At 39.7% G+C, this 16,259-nt stretch overlaps 1 protein-coding gene across 1 annotated transcript; it reads right to left on the bottom strand.

Moving 5' to 3' along the window:
• Nucleotides 1-10,572: 10,572 nt before the first annotated feature.
• Nucleotides 10,573-13,783, bottom strand: snrpd2 (small nuclear ribonucleoprotein D2 polypeptide). Its single transcript, XM_068714282.1, has 3 exons — nucleotides 13,665-13,783; nucleotides 12,758-12,937; nucleotides 10,573-11,022 (listed from the first exon to the last, which is right to left on the bottom strand). Coding segments are annotated over exons 1-3 (357 nt in total). The 5' UTR covers nucleotides 13,667-13,783; the 3' UTR covers nucleotides 10,573-10,847.
• Between the last annotated feature and the right edge of the window lie 2,476 nt (nucleotides 13,784-16,259).

The raw sequence follows: 16,259 nt of genomic DNA, 5'->3' as shown, positions 1-16,259 counted from the left end.
AAGAAAATGAAAGTAAAACAGAAATTTGTCTGTCTGCCAAGAACAATGCAGTTTAACATAGCTACAGCGAGGCATTTGAGGATCTTAGAGTACACAAGTATTTCTATGCTTCATATTTTGAATTTAAAAATAGATTTTTAGGGGGTAATATTGATAGCACACGGGCTGAGAGTCTGTTTGTACTCTGCACTGATATCACACTTCAAAAGATAACCTGCGTGTGCGAAGGAATTAGGAAAACAAGTAAAGACATGAAGAATTAGCCTCTCACAACACCAGACCCACTGTTACGAACATTACACAACGCCGTGGCACGAATGCGCTCCTATCGCAACACCAATGAGTTTCATCTTGTTATCCTTACATGGACATGTACGCAATAATATTGCTAAATGCCTGAAATAACAGCCACCGGCCTTGTTGGGACAGGAGGTCAAGACGTTGAGCATTTTCATAGAGGAGGAGGATATGACAGCAAAACTGCAAAAGGCCGCTGGTTCGAGCTGCATTCCTTTCCATTTACTGCCAAAGCAAAAAAAAAAAAAAAGCTGGAGCCAAGACACAAAGGAGACGTGGGGGGGGGGGGAGGCCATTTCCCTGCTTTTAAGGCTGATCAATAAAAAAAGCTCATGCGAGAGAGTAAGGAGAAGAGCGGAGGAGCTCGGTTTGGCATCGCCTCCAGACGCGTGGAGCTTCTAAACCGAGCACAGGGCACTCGTTTAGATCGCAAACAGTGGCGGCGAGCAGATGCACTACACCTGTCTGGTCACGTCACACACGCGTTAACTCTGCAGCCCCAGGCAGCCACGTCGCTGGTGTCGGACAAGACAGGTCTCTTTCAGTCACAGAGACCCCCCCCCCCCCCCCCCCCCCCCCCCCGGTGCGTCATGGTGGGAGTCACCTCTGACAACAACGGTGAATCACTATGCGGAGGGATGCACTTCCTGTGCCACCTAACAATAGGATAAGATGGCCTGAAACGCTGATACAGTGTTTCTTAGCATCTGTTTTATACCTTGTCAGAGGAGATGCTGCATTTTCTCAACTGGGTCAAACTGTTGAACTTTTGACTGCACTTGTGTGTCTGCATTCACATTCCACGGGGATGAACGACAATGAGCTGCATTCCGGTCTTTTAGCTACTATACGAGGTGACATTGACTGTTCACGCCACAATGGAGCGACAGCAGGGGCAGAATCCAGGCAAGAGTAAAAACCTACAACTATCAAGACGGATGTCGCCTATCAACAGAGCGAGAGGAGGCAACGTTGAAGTACACGAGGAACCCTGAATATAAACAAAAACACTCTACACTTTAATACTTTGGTGCAGTAGTTGCTGCAGTGGTCTGTGGTTGGGGGGGGGGGGCAGCTGAGCAACACGACAATAAAGCAGTTTGCTTATCTTCAGGGTTCACCGTTAATGATTTCTGGCACACTTGTCTCAATCTACATGCCCAAAGGCGTTCTTGCCCCGATACAAATAGTTTCATTAAAGAACCACATATAAACTGTTGCATTTTATCCGGCCTGCTCTCAAACTTGTAGCAAACTGTGCAAAACACGGTTGGAGTTTCTACTAATTCTATTATTTATTTTGCTCTGTTAGCTAGAATTTCATATAAACCCGCCTATGTATTGTGTAAAGTATGTCAACGCAGTAATCTTTGCTGATCCTTGCATTAACTTAATTAACGGCCTCATCAGCAGGGGTACTTTTTAATGCATTACTGTGATTGTGGCAGGATTTTCGAGGCGGCTCAAAGTGCCTCCTGTTCCGGCTGTAATCAAAAGTTACTACACATAAAATATGTGCAAAACAAACACAAAGCCTGGACCAACCCATGTGTGGAGCTGAGATGCATTGTTTCAGAGCAGGCCTTCTCAAGAGGTTTGAGATAAAGAACTAGTCACACAGGTTATCGGCCCTGCACCGCTCTGTCACGCTTTCAAATAACAAAAGTCCTTCCTTGACATAAGTGGAGTACTACTCGTTTTAAAATGTGACAAATAAAAATATGCCCCAGTCAGGAGCGGTGGCTTCAAAGCATGTAATTGCCAACTGCACAGGCTGTGACAGGATGTTGAATTTGTGGACATGAGCTTTCCACTGAGACACTTTGGTGTAAACATCTCTGTATTCCCAGAGAGAGAGAGAGGAATATAGTAGGAGAGGAGAAGCTTTAATGTGTGACATGATATATATATATAAACAGCAAGTGCATTATGGGCAGCAGGGTGAGCCCGCCTGTATAGAGAATCCACCATGCCGAAGTGCCTTTGAGCAAAACACTGAATTCCTTTCACACGTTCTATAAATTACCCTGCCCTCCGACCTTGAGTTATGAATACACTGATGTCTTTTGAAGTTTTACACCGTGGGTGTTTCTGCACGGTAGTGGTTTAGTTTCAGACACAATAATACAAAAATGAGTCAACATGGTAGTGTTTGACACAACTACAAAAACCCTGTTTTTTTGGGTCATCTGACCGGCTCAACAACCTCAGCAGCCACACGTTTCCAATGGGCAGGGCTACACCTTCAGCACGGCCACGCTAACACGAACACTTTCTGACACGCAAAACCAGCAAGTTATTCACCAGAAACAAACCTGCTACACGGCGTCAAGTGTGCCGCTGTAGTCGAAACGACACCAATGAGAAACACGATACAATGTGTCGGAAACAAACTGGTTAAAGAGATACTATCGGGTCAAGGGGTTGAACGGGTCCGCCTTTGTGGAAACCAAGTGGCCGAAACACAAAATGTAGCCTTGGAAACAACAATGAAAGATGAAGGGATTTGAGCCGCTTTTACCCACCTCATTGTTCTGCCAAAGAGTGGAGATCCTCGCCTCGTAGGCTAAGTTTTGGCTGACTTCAGAGCTGAAGCCCCGGCGTTAAAAGTCAAACGAGTGAAATTAAATTAAAAAAACGAGAAAAACCGCCGGGAAAAAAGGGCGCATCTACACCCGCAAAACGGGGTAGCAACTGGCGGTGTAAAGAAAGCACACCTCGACGATTTCCTGGTTGTGTGGAGCGGGAGAGGAGGAGGAGGAGGAGGAGGAGGGAGTAGATACAGTAGTGGAGGAGCGGGCTTGTCAACTCAAATCACTATCACACATTGGTTTCTACTAAAGAGGGGAAGTGGAGAAGAAGCGGTCTGCAAACACCAAAAAAAGGGAACATCTCTTTTCACACTTTGCGTTGGTTTAGCGCGCTGTTTCTGGAGATTTAAGCCCGTGTGTCTGCGCCCGACTTGTGCTCTGTTCCCTCGGTCGGTCGGTCCGTGTAGGTTCACTGGAGTCTGGCCCAACCCGCCAGCTTCAAAGTAGGCTACAATCCAATGGTGCGTTCACGTGCGCCTCGGAAAACCCCCAAGTTTAGGAGCGTGAAACGGAAACCCCAGATTTAGGAGCGTGATTTTGGTGTTTCGTCGACTGATACAGAGCACGAATGTGTAAAGAGAAGTTGCAAATTGAAGGTAGATATATGACAACCAGTGCTGGAAAGTAACACAAACATTTACTTAAGCACTGTGCTTATAAGTACAATTTAGTTTGACCTGTTCTTTAGAGTGTTTACATTATCTGTTACTACATTTCAGAGGTGTTTTTTAAACCTTTTTACGACTGACATGTATTAGACAGCTGTAGTTGCTCATTATCTTGAGGATGAACAGTTTGCATAGCCTATAAAACAGCATATAAACTATGGTTCATTGTTAAACTGCCCAATAATAATAAGACATACAATAGTTCAAATGAACAGCTGCAACAATAAAATTATGCTTACACATGAATGTATCTATAGCGATCAGACAAGGGCCATACTTTGTGAAAACTTCTGCTTTATTTAGCCGCTATTACTTCCACTTAAGTAAACGTGTGGTTTACCATTGAGGTATTGCTACTTTTAAGTAATGACTGATAATAACAAAATACTGAAATACTTAAATGTTAAATAACTTTAACATCAATTGTTAAAATTAGGTAAAGATAGCCTGATTTTGAAGACCCGATTACCCATTTAATCATCAAGTAGTTCTTTATATTCTTGTATTTTAGGCAATGTATTGCATGTGTAGTCTATTGATGTAAATAAGCAAGTAAATAAACTACGTTTTGAGGCCAGATGTCCAAGTGCTGGAGCCTATAATAACCAATAAAATACAAATGCCATAAAATAGATAAACAGTGGGTAAAATTAAGTAAAGTAAGACTAAAAGAAAGACTAATTTAAACCGACTGATTTGGGACTCGAGTAACTCAGTATTTTAGGTGGGTGGGTTTATTATTTGATGCTGCACATGTGCAGAGGTCACATTAATTAGCACCCCATTTTGCTCACCATTTTAGGAACAGTTAAACACTGCAAATCAGATAGAGCGGTATTTATATACTGTTAAAGTTCTTAACTTTGGTGGTTGGTATTTCTAATTTCCAATAGCACTTGAAGGCGGCATCTCATCAAATGCCAGGGGCCAGGCCAAGCCCTCCACCTCGCCCTACTGGCTGTCGGGGTAACGTCAGCTTCCTACTGTGGCTTTAGTAGTTATTCCACAGAGACTTTCTGAAGCATGTAATTTTAATTAATTAATTAAGTAATTTTTTACATGTAAACTAATGTAAAATAATAATAACCGCAGCTTTGATTCAAAAGATAGAGAATAGGATTTATAGAAATATTTTAGGTAAACTAGTCTGAAGTAATATTCTCTATTAACAATGAAAGGAGAGTTTGATGCCTCACATGGCCCAGTTTTCAACTGTGAGATAGTGTACACAATAAAAGCACTCCTTCCTAATGGGGACAGAAGTGGAAGAGAGGCTGAGAAAGGAATGCATTACGTCTGCATGGCATGTGTAAACATCCAGAAAGCCAATATGCCTTTAGCCCCCCCCCCCCTCCCTCCACACTTAGACATACAAGCTGACAGCTCAGAGCAACTGTAAGTCTGGTATTTGTTTTTAGCCATGTGTCCCCTGTTAACTCTGCTGTCTAAGCTCAAACAGTCCAGTAAACGGTCTCGTTTCCCCCCATCGCTGTAGATATTAACACCAGATCTTGTGCGAGCTTGTGCTCAAACATGTGTGGAGGTGTTTGTGTGATTCACTCAGTCTCAAAAAAGCTGCTCTCGTTCCAACAAAGTAGCTCGTAAATAATTAGAAACAGTCATGCAGTAATTTTAGGTTCCTCCGGTGCTCCTCCCCTGAAGGCCACAGCTTTATTTCCACTGCTTGACGTCAGTTTGGTCAACGCCGTCTACAGCTGGCAGCCTAACATAGGACCTGTTGAACATCAGTGACACTTGGAGAAACAATAAGTGTACAGGAGTACTGTTTAAGGTTTGAACTACATGAGAGATGTGTGCAAGTGTGAGATGAAGAAACTGAAAAATGGAAAAGGGGGGACAAGCTGCTGAAGAAGATTTTGGCAAAGTGAATATCTTTGGTCAACCAGACTGAACTACACCTCCATGTATCTCCCTGTGAGTGTGAAGAGAGGCAATTACGTAAACAGACTGCACTTCTACTATCTTATATCAGAGAGAGACTACAGGACTTGTTGAAGCATATACAGTCCTGAGGCAGCGTCTGAAAGCCTCCACTGCTGTTTGAATGGCAAAGGAATAAAGAGAATTATACAACGAAACTTCAATCGAGGGAACAAAGAAGCAGTCTGGATCCTGAGGTTGGCAGCAGTTAGCCAGACAGGGATTAGCAGTAATAAACAATTTTAGAAGAGTCACTGTCTGCTAGTATTTCTTAAAGAAGCCCAGTGGACACAGAGAACGAGTGTTGCTGTTACTCTTTTCTCTCTCCATCTCTTTTTGACAGGGAAGGAATGTGACTGGAGGAGGGTGAAATCTGTAAAAAGGAGCCAGACACAACTGTTCACTAAGAGGTCTGGGCTGGAGGCCAGCTTAGCAAAGGGCAGCAGAAGGATTTAAGAGAGACTCCAAATGACATGTCCTAGAATATAGTCCCTGAACTCCTCACAGGGCAAATCAGGGTTGTGACACACAGACAAATCATTCTATCAGAAGTATTCTGATCCTTTACTTAAGTTAAAGTACTAAAACCCATACTGTGTTACAATTAAAAGTCCTGCATTAACAATGTTACTCAACTAAAGGTTTGTGATTTTATCATTCTTTTTATCATTACTTTACTCTTTGGAGCTAATTTTTAACTATTTTGCATCAGACTGAAACTACTGATTATTTTCATTATGGATTAATCTGCAAATTGAATCGATCAATCCATTGATTGTCTGGTTTATAAAAAATCTTTAAAATAATAGTGAAAAAGGCCATCACAATTACCCAGAGCCCAAAGTGAAACTATCAAATACTAAAACATTTATTTAAATAATTAAATTAAATTTTGACATGCAAGCCTGGAATCCTGAAATGTTTTTGTAAATGACTTAAATGATTATCAAAACACTTTCTGTGAATCAACTAATCAGTGAATCAACTCATTGTTTCAGCTTTGTCTAATGTTGGGTACTTTCCTTTTCAAGAAAACATCATGAATTATAAAGTATGTTTTGTCTGTCAAAATCTTAAATTGTTAAGCAACTAACTAAAGTTGTCAAATGGAAAAGGATACTATTAAAATGGAAAATTCAAGCAAAGTACAAGTACCTCAATAGCTTATATTATACATTCCACCACTCCTACTAACCTTAAAGTGAAGAATACAACATTAAACAAATATTTTTTCTGAATTCAGAATTTACACTTCTGTTTTAATTTCAGTATCTATACATGAAAGGCAAATCTGCATAAATATCAAATTAATAAAAAGCCCCTAAAAACCCTTTGCATGTCATATCAGACATCTGCATCTGCATCAGATTAGATGATGCTTTCAAGATCCATTAAATGTTTTTCAGTTTTCAGGACACGCTGTATGATTCATTAAAATTACTATATACAATACTTTTATAATCCACTAGATGGCAGTATGACCTTAATATAGTCTGCGTGTAACTATTTGTTTTATTTGTGCTGATGTCGATCTTTGCCAAGTGTGCCTGGAAAAGCGTCACATCAGACAAAATAATTAAAGATAAAAAAGAATAAAATTAAAGTCTAATTCAATGTATATTTGTATTTCTTATTGAAATATCAGCTTTGTTTTTGTTTCAGCATCTAAAACATCACAGATGTTTTGTGGTGTAATCAGTAACTAACACATCAAGAAAATTATATATATATATATATATATATATATATATATATATATATATATATATATATATATATATATATATATATATATGTTGGGTTTTTTTCAAAATGCATTTCAGACATACATAACAAATATAACAACTAAACTATCAGTCAGTTTAGATATTATATGAACATCAAAAAATATCCATTATTCCTCAGCTGTGCAGCACCACGGTCATGTCCTGGCTAATATCTAAAATGTATGGGTTTAGAATACATTAAAGGAATTACATTTTCTATGACATAATGCATACATATTACACACTTTGCATTCTTTACGCCTCTCTTTGATATTCTTTAGACTAAATATTTCATAAAATATTTAGTGTTTTTTTTGGCAAAACACTGAGGAATATTACAACTGAAGGGATTTGGTATATTCTCCGTCACCCACCGCCAACATGGAGAAATAGTGGAATTGCTTGGGGAAATTTGGATTTATGACCTATAAAATCCTGACCTGATTCTAATCCTGGAACACCAGACATATAAAGCCACTGAAGAGCTGTATGTGGAGCCTAATAAAAGTCCTTATCATCTCATATAATATTCATATGGAAACACAATTTTAAATGTAATTTTCAAAACGCCCCGGCTCTAGTTTGGCCCTCTTGTTTGTAAATAGGCCCGGGTCTACATGCAGCAGCTACACCCGATCCCTCTTGTTTTGGCTGCACCGACAGTGTCCTCGCAGTTACTGTCATTCACACTTAAAGAGCGATGAGTGAAGGCAGTGTTTGTGTGTTTACGGAGCTGATACCCTCTCTTCCTCCTCCTCCATCACTCCCACCCCCTCATCTTCTCTCTCTCTCTCTCCACCTGGCCTCGCGGCTCTGACACCCGGACCGCTGCTCTGCTTGAAAACAAACTGCGGCTGCTCCGGTTCCCGGGGCCCCGATCGATGCGCTGCAAGGTGTCGCGTTGCCCGGAGGCTCGAGTATCGATGCATGGCCGATCGCTATCATAATCACACTTCCCCCCTCTTATCGCTTACCTACTGAATAAAACATCTGCCTTCCTGCTCATGGATCCTCACCTCCCTCACCCCCCAAAATCTGGAGGGAAAGAGACTTCTTGAAGTGTCTTTGGGATGAGTTCAGTAACATGAGAAAAGTGCACGATGATACCCAACAAATGAGGTCCCCAAAGTTGTTTTTATCTCAGCCATCTCCAAATAGACCCACCAGCTTTTTGACAGTGCTTTGTCACAGGATGCTGCAACAGCGAGGGGAATTATTATTATAGTGATTTCATCCTAAGTAACCTACACATAGATAGAACTTTACTTGAATTCAATAGCCTAAACGTGAGATTATATTAATCTTGTTTGTGACACATCATCCATACATCCTTACAAACCAATGTTGCAGAGTCAACTCAAGTTTCTTGGGTCCCCCAATATTGAATTTCTGTGGGTGTCATCTGGTGCTCAATTTGCTTGATATGCCTAACTTTGTCTTCTGAAGCAAACTCCTTTTTGTCAGCTTGTCTGAATATTTAAAGGACCTGTCAACACACTCCTGCACCACTAGGATATTTGTAATTCAACATTATTAGCTGGATTTATCTATTTTAAAGACATGAATGACTGTCACTTCCAAACTTTGGACACACACATACTGTATACTGTAAATGTAAATGGTTCCTTCATTGTTGCACTGACTGTAGATTCTTACACATGAATTGTAGCCCAATGGATCACTTTTCATAAAGAGTATGAATTGTGCTTCAGCAATAGAGTCCAGCCAACATTCTGGCTGGTAGAAACAAACTGTGTTAAATAAATGCATGTTGAATCGTACTTTGATTTCTCTGCTGTCTTTTCTTTCCATGTCTAAACAAAAGACTTCACAGCTGGATCACGTCTGTCTAACAGTGAGGAGGAAAACTGTTTTAGTACAACAGGAGATTAAACTCATAAAGGTGTCAAAATGTTTCCACTGTGTGCCCTGTGATGCTTCAGCTTCAGTGCCCCAACACATTTCTAAGACGCATATAGAAGAAAATAAAACCAATGAAATGATCTCAGCCATGCCGAATGAGTATCGTTTTACATCACTTTTTAAAAGCATAGGTCAAGTATTTGTTAGTTTGACTAGTAGAAAGAACAAAAAGAGCAAATGTACAATGAGATTTATAGATTCAAATGACCTCAATAATTAAAGAAGCAGTAAGTCGTTTGGGCCCAAAGCAGCCGCTGTGTCTCGTCACGCTTCGGGCTGGCAGCTCACACTTTTCACATATCCGGCGCTTGCAACACGATCTCCTCAAACTTTTGGGAAAAGTCAAGATTTGCCTGGAGCACGAGTGCAATAACAACCACAACATCAGTCATAGACGAGTCATGAAAGTTCACTGCATTTCATATTCAGAGTTCAGATGGATTCTCCTGATGGCTCACTCCTCCTTATGACCCAGCAGACTTCACCTGAGAGCCGTAAGTCAGTGAGGCCTTGTCCACACACACACACACACACACACACACACACACACACACACACACACACACACACACACACACACACACACACACACACACACACACACACACACACACATACACTAGTCTCAACAGTGAGAGTATAACATGTGTAAAGTATGATACATTTAAATTAAATATATTAGAGCAGAATACTGTAGGTGGAAGGAAAGTTTAGGCAGAGTGAAATCGATTTTAATAAAGGAATATAAGATGTTTTTAGACAGAAATGATGCAATGTACTGCAATTATAAGGCCTGTATCTAAACCAATGGGAATTTCCACACTGATTCAAAAATCAATGCCATTCAGCTTTCCCAAAATGATAAAATACACAGAGAAGCTTCTTTTTTTAAATTGTTATTCACTCAATCAAAATCCCGTAGACTTGACCACTAAATCTGAGAGCAGCAAAGAGCGAGAGGTTAGGTGGCAACTGTGAGAGAGAAGTAAGGCGAGACTAGCTGTTAAGCTATTAAAGACAATTAACAAAGTGGTCAGGAGGGGCTGAGCGGAGCGGCGGAGGGGAACGGCCTGAAATGGGAGCGAGACGAGGGTGTGAAGTGACAGTCAGCACATCTGCTCTCATCAATAATGCAGCGGGCCTTTAAACGGCAGTTTGTCGCATATTGAGCGCTGCCGACTGAAATCAAGCCCGACACCTAAGAAGCTGTCAGGGGAGAGTGAAAGGGTGACAGGAGGAGGAGGGCAAGGATAACCGAGAAAAGATGGAGAAGGAACTTTCTCCAACACATCTGACTCAATGTGCAATAGATGATAGGTTATATTTAATCAAACCAACCTTGAATGATATTAAAGCAGGAGAAACAAAAACACAACTTCACAACACTTGAATCTATCCATCACTTTTATTATCAAAATGAAAAATACAGAAGACTTCTGTTGACAACGCAAAAGCAGGTTTTCTTGTGACTAAATGGCTCTCCAAAAAAAAAACGTAGACATTTTGACTATTTGTATCTTACCCAATAGTGACTGCAGTGATCCAACGACAAAACAACAAAACAAACAGGTTTCCATTCATCTCAGTCCACTGCCTTCAAACCATTCAACAAAGAGGAAAGAGGGCTCTGTGACCGATTCAGCTGGACGCCGACAAAGAGTTTATTTTCCTGTGATCAGAGGATTCCTCAGCACGATGATGACAGAGTCCCCTCTGAGGAACATCTTAGAAATGTAGCGGTCCTTATTCACAGGCTTGGACTTCTTCTTTCCCTTCCCGCTCTTGGGAACTTCCGTCCACATCTCCTTCACATTCTCCAAGACCATGTTGCAGTGCCTGAAATGACATCATTGAAACATAGTAATATAGATTTTGAAAGGAAAGAAACAAACATTGGGCCTCCTGCATAAATCACTCGCACAAATGATTTAAGAGAAATGTAGTTTTACATTTTCTCTTAAATAAATAGAATTCTGACCTGTTGGACAAGCCATGCACAGATAGTCTCCATGGGGAATAACGTAATAATTATTGATTTAAGAATCATAATACCTTAATTTAATTAAATCTGGAATTTAAATATATTAAAATAAACAAAAAAATATATAAAAATCATACAAACTTCATGCAAAATGAATATTATGTTGACTAGATAAGAGGTTTTTAAGATTTTGTGCCATATTTTGGCACAGCAACAGCGACTCAGTAGTTGATATATTCTCCCACTATGACAGCTGTCTCTGGGTCTTTAAGCCGGTCTCTGTTCAGTATCATCCTCTGCTGCTTTAAACAGTGAAACACCATCTACTGTAGACTAACGCTGCTGACCACCTCCCGTATTAGTCCTTTAGAAAGACGGTTTTGCGTCTAACTTCATGTGCGGACCACTCCTATTTAAATGTCATAGTACAGCGCTGCTGATGACAAATGCAGCTGGACTATTCATATTTACTTAAATTACTGACAGTGCTTCATGTTTTTGCCTGCTGATTGCCGACAGCAGGACCTGAAATAGTGAAATTCTTCTTTTTACTCTTTGGTAACATTTTTGTGAATGAAACTTGTCCACACGGGGAGTTTTTTTTCCTATGCTGACATCGGGGCGATTTTAGCTAGTTCACTATAAGAACTAAGATGTTAAAAAACAATTCTGTAGTTAATCAACATTTTCAGTATTTTAAATCTTTAATTACAAACCAGTCTCTTTAAAATTGATTTTTTTTATGTTAAAATTAACAAAACTCATGCGCTACTTCTTATGAACAAGTGTCGTTCATCGGCTGAAACAAGCAATGTATCTCCAGTTTATCCAGTTCAGAGCTTTAAGTGAATCCGACATCAAACACTCTTTCAAGCAAAACTCACAGAAATAATGTTTAGGATGAGAATAGGAAAATAATTCAAGCTAATGGCAAGAAAATGAATTTAATAACAACAAGGATTAGGGATGGGACGATATAGGACTTTATCATGGATCACAATAAGAGAATTAACAAAAATAGTGCCTGATTAAAAAAATACAGGAATGATCATTCTGCAGTTATTTAGTTTATCCGTTATTTATGCAGGAGGACCTGATGATTTGATGGTGTCCTATCTGTGACCAAATACAAATATTTGTTTCATAATAGAATGTATGGTTAAGTGATTTCAGTATGTTTTAGTTCCATTTTAAGAGTTTTAAGCATATCTTATGATTATTGGGATAATATAGCAAATCACAATTATTTTGGCAGGGATAATCGTGACATGAAACTTTCAAATTCCATGTGTAACAAGGACATTAGGGTTATTTTCTTTTACTTTCACTGTAGTTGTTTTTTTTTTTTAATTGTGATGACAATTATCCAATATTAATTGTTCAGTTTTGATAGGCAAAACTGGTGCATTTCTGATGGATTTTGTGATGAATGAAAGTATCAGATTTATCAAAATTACCATAAAAATGCAACCAAAAAAAATCAAAGCTAAATTAAATTAAATGCAATAACAGAAACGTAAAATATTACAAAACCATTTGATCACATATCTTACTAAACCAGTTAAATAAGTCAGTGACGGGGCTCATTACCTGTCAAAGGCCTTGACTCTTCCAAGCAGCTTCTTGTTGTTGCGACAGTTAATGAGGACCTGAGTGTTGTTCTTCACCGACTGGGTGAGCACCGACAGAGGGCCGGTGTTGAACTCCTCTTCCTCTCGTTTCTGGAGCTCCTCAGGGGTCATCTCTGACTTGGGCTTTGTTAACAGACTCCTGAAAGAACAATTCAAATGTTGATTATAGATAAGAATGATCAGAATGGTAGGCAGGAGTAGTGTCGGTCTTTGTCTGACACGCCAGCTATCTAACACACATACAGACATTAATCAAATCAATTTAAGAGGAATTTAATCAGTTTGACACATTATAGAGGATTTGAACTTCCAGGGAAATATTCCAATAAAACAATTGAAATGTGAACCGTTTATTTCACCGTAATTTACTTAGGTTGAATATTTTTTTCTACCAAATGGCTATATGTCAGTATATGGCGCAAGCATTAAAAGCTAGACGATTAAGTTGTCTAGTTAAGACTCAAAATTAACTAAAAGCAACCAAATGCAAGACAACGCATGCTCAAACACTGCAACGTTTAGCTTGGTATTAGCAATTAGCTATGCTATCAATGCTATTGTGCGACTTCTGACTCGCTACTTTTCTATTTTGAACCATATAAGTTAAAAAAAGAACGGATTGTGTATTATGTTTTTTATACAGTATGAGTTACAGAGTTGCAACATAGCTGGACTGAAGTATACATAGCATCTAAAAGACATACAAAGGGGTTTTTCAACTCGAGCTAACCGGCCATGACTCTCTGAAATGCTAACATGCTTAGCATTTTAACGGTTAGCTTTTGGCTGCTGCGAATCAGATACCCGGCTCTGAGACTGAACATGAGCACCATCACAAAGCCTGGTTGTTCATTACAGATACTTACATGGTTGTTGATTTATCAAAACAGTCTTCTCAGATCGTATCCTGCTCGACTCCACCGGGTATCTTCACTTCGTATCCGCAACGATTCTGCTACACTCGCGTGGATCGAGCTACTTCCGGGTCAACTAGTACGCGCTTCAAAGTTTTGTAACAACTTCCGGGTTACTACAGTCCAATGAAAATGTTCACTCAAACAAACTTTTGAACACTTTATTACAGTACAACTTTGACGTACTTGTACTTGTACTATGGTATATACCTTTTCTTTTACCTTATACTTCTACATTACATTTCATTTGCAAGTATTATATATATATATATTTTTCCACTACAATTTATTTCCAATGGTCATTTTGCTGACTGACGAAAACATTAAAAGTGCATTAGCTTTAATAACCATATATAATAAAACTGTAACGCCGACTGCGTCCATATTGTGACGCATAATGTGTAGACTACTTTTACATTTGATACTGACTGCGTTTAACTACCTCTTCCTCTATTACAGCAGGTGATAAGAGGGAGGAACTGCTCTGCAGAATTTGGTTGTCGATCAAAATAAGAGAAGATCATATCCTTACCACATTTTTTTATTTATCGTGCTTTTTTAGGATTCATATCATGCAGTACATAAACCACAAAGGCCCTATACTGTTCAAGAAATTGTCACAGGAAAAGAGATGGCAGAGGGAGCAGCCAAAGTGATACCACAGACCCAAACAGATAAGTCTTTGTTTTGCTCTTTAACACAACAAGAACCAGGAGAAGGTGTGTGTGTGTGTGTGTGTGTGTGTGTGTGTGTGTGTGTGTGTGTGTGTGTGTGTGTGTGTGTGTGTGTGTGTGTCTGTGTGTGTGCGTGCGTGTGTGAGAGAGAGAAAGGGACGTAGGCTACATTATCTACACAGCAGCAATGAGCTATTGAGAGATTGGCTTTCTGGCATGAGACAGGCAGACGCCTGAGGCTGTATAACCTACCCACCTTATTTCATTGGGTGGCAGATCTACCTGTGGAAGCCACTTGCTGCAGATAATGGCAGCCTGTGTGCTGTTGAGAAAGGTGAGTGTGTGGGATTGCTTTCTAGAGCTGTACCTTTATGAAGCACCTGCACAAGTGTGGCACTATCCTGTGATGGGACTGCAATACTCTTTTGCAGTTGAGAGCAGAGATTAACCTACAATCATTAAAAAAAACAGGGAAGAGGAGAATACTTGTATCACTCTGAAACAACAGAATAATGTATAAGATTACATTCACACTTTATTCACATGATTATGGCCAAATACATTGCTTTCTGTAGAGACTGTGGTTATTGGGATAGGGGAGAAATTGATTGGCTCTGTTTGATTCTGAACTTATTATTTCAGACTTTGACACATTTCACAGTTTTTTTTTGTTTCTGTTGCAAAATAGTGAAGGTTTGAGCTGCTGTATGGGTTCTGTGAAGAGGTAACATCACTAACTACTAGAATAGACAACGATCGTCCTATAAATATTGGTGTCTATTCTGATTTGCAAAATATATTGGTCTATCATCTGATTTTGAGAGAGAAAACAAATCCCTGATAAAGAGAAAGGACGTGTCCCCTTCACATGGCTCACAGAAAAGGCATCTTTTTTTAAATATGTAACTTTTTTGATTAGTATCATTATTACATGTAATCTTACAAGGGAAGAATGAAATTATAAATCAGATTGTAAAAATCCCCCCCAAAAAGCCTTGCTCTCCCATAAAATGACACTACCCTCCTTTCAACTTTTTCAGTCCCTTAAATATTAGAACTGTAAACTGTTTCACTTTATATTGGTGGCAGGATTTTAAGAAAGTGGGCTCAGTGAACACAATCAAGATCAGAAACCATGCTGAAAAAAACCTCTTCTTTTTTCTGTGTAACTTTCATGATCAGATATAAGCATCAAATTGTCCCAACCCAACTGTCAAGTGACAGCATATATTAATATATCTGTATTAGCAGGGTGATTTATCTCTGTGGTTATCAGTGGAGCTGCCAAAAAAAGGTGCTTATTTATTACAACAGCAAACACATCTTCCTATCCTGCCCCAGGGTATAAAACTCATCTTAGCATTACGAACCTGTTGATTCACAGCTCTGTCCTCTGCGTTCTGCGACCACAATTACTCATGCAAGTAATGGAAATATTACTATCTTCGCATCCATCTCGAGTGTGAGTTTGCCAACAGTGAAGTTACCTGATCCAGCCCAGTCCGCTTAAACCACAGGCGTCATGAATGTGACTGGTTTCGGAGAGGTGGCGGGCTTGGGTCTCTTGATATAAAGACTCTTTTGTCTCGCGGAGGCAGCCGTCCAGAAATCTGCTCTAATCTTTATCCTCATACATGTATTTCCCTATGAATGTACATATCAATGAGGCTAGAGGTGAGGGAAAGTTGAACAGGCAGTGATGCCGGGTGAAACACAAGACAGATCAATAAGATCCGCGGGACTGGAAATGTCATGCGTTGAAGTTACATCACAGTCTGCGCGCACGATATCTCCTCAAGGAAAGCTTCAGGTGCACTTTTGAACTGTTGATATTAAAAAGCGGATCACAGCATGTCCATAAAGAGGCCTTCTT

Source organism: Cebidichthys violaceus, unplaced genomic scaffold (genome assembly GCF_023349555.1).
Source record: "Cebidichthys violaceus isolate CVI_PGR_0920_01 unplaced genomic scaffold, fCebVio1.0.p SCAF_1, whole genome shotgun sequence".
In the NCBI taxonomy this organism is placed as follows: domain Eukaryota; kingdom Metazoa; phylum Chordata; class Actinopteri; order Perciformes; family Stichaeidae; genus Cebidichthys; species Cebidichthys violaceus.
This window is presented reverse-complemented; position numbering and strand designations above follow the sequence as displayed.

Coding starts and splice junctions, on each gene's coding strand:
- snrpd2 (XM_068714282.1), bottom strand. Junction 11,023..12,757: donor AGAGTCAAGGCCTTTGACAG/GTAATGAGCCCC, acceptor ATGTCATTTCAG/GCACTGCAACATGGTCTTGG.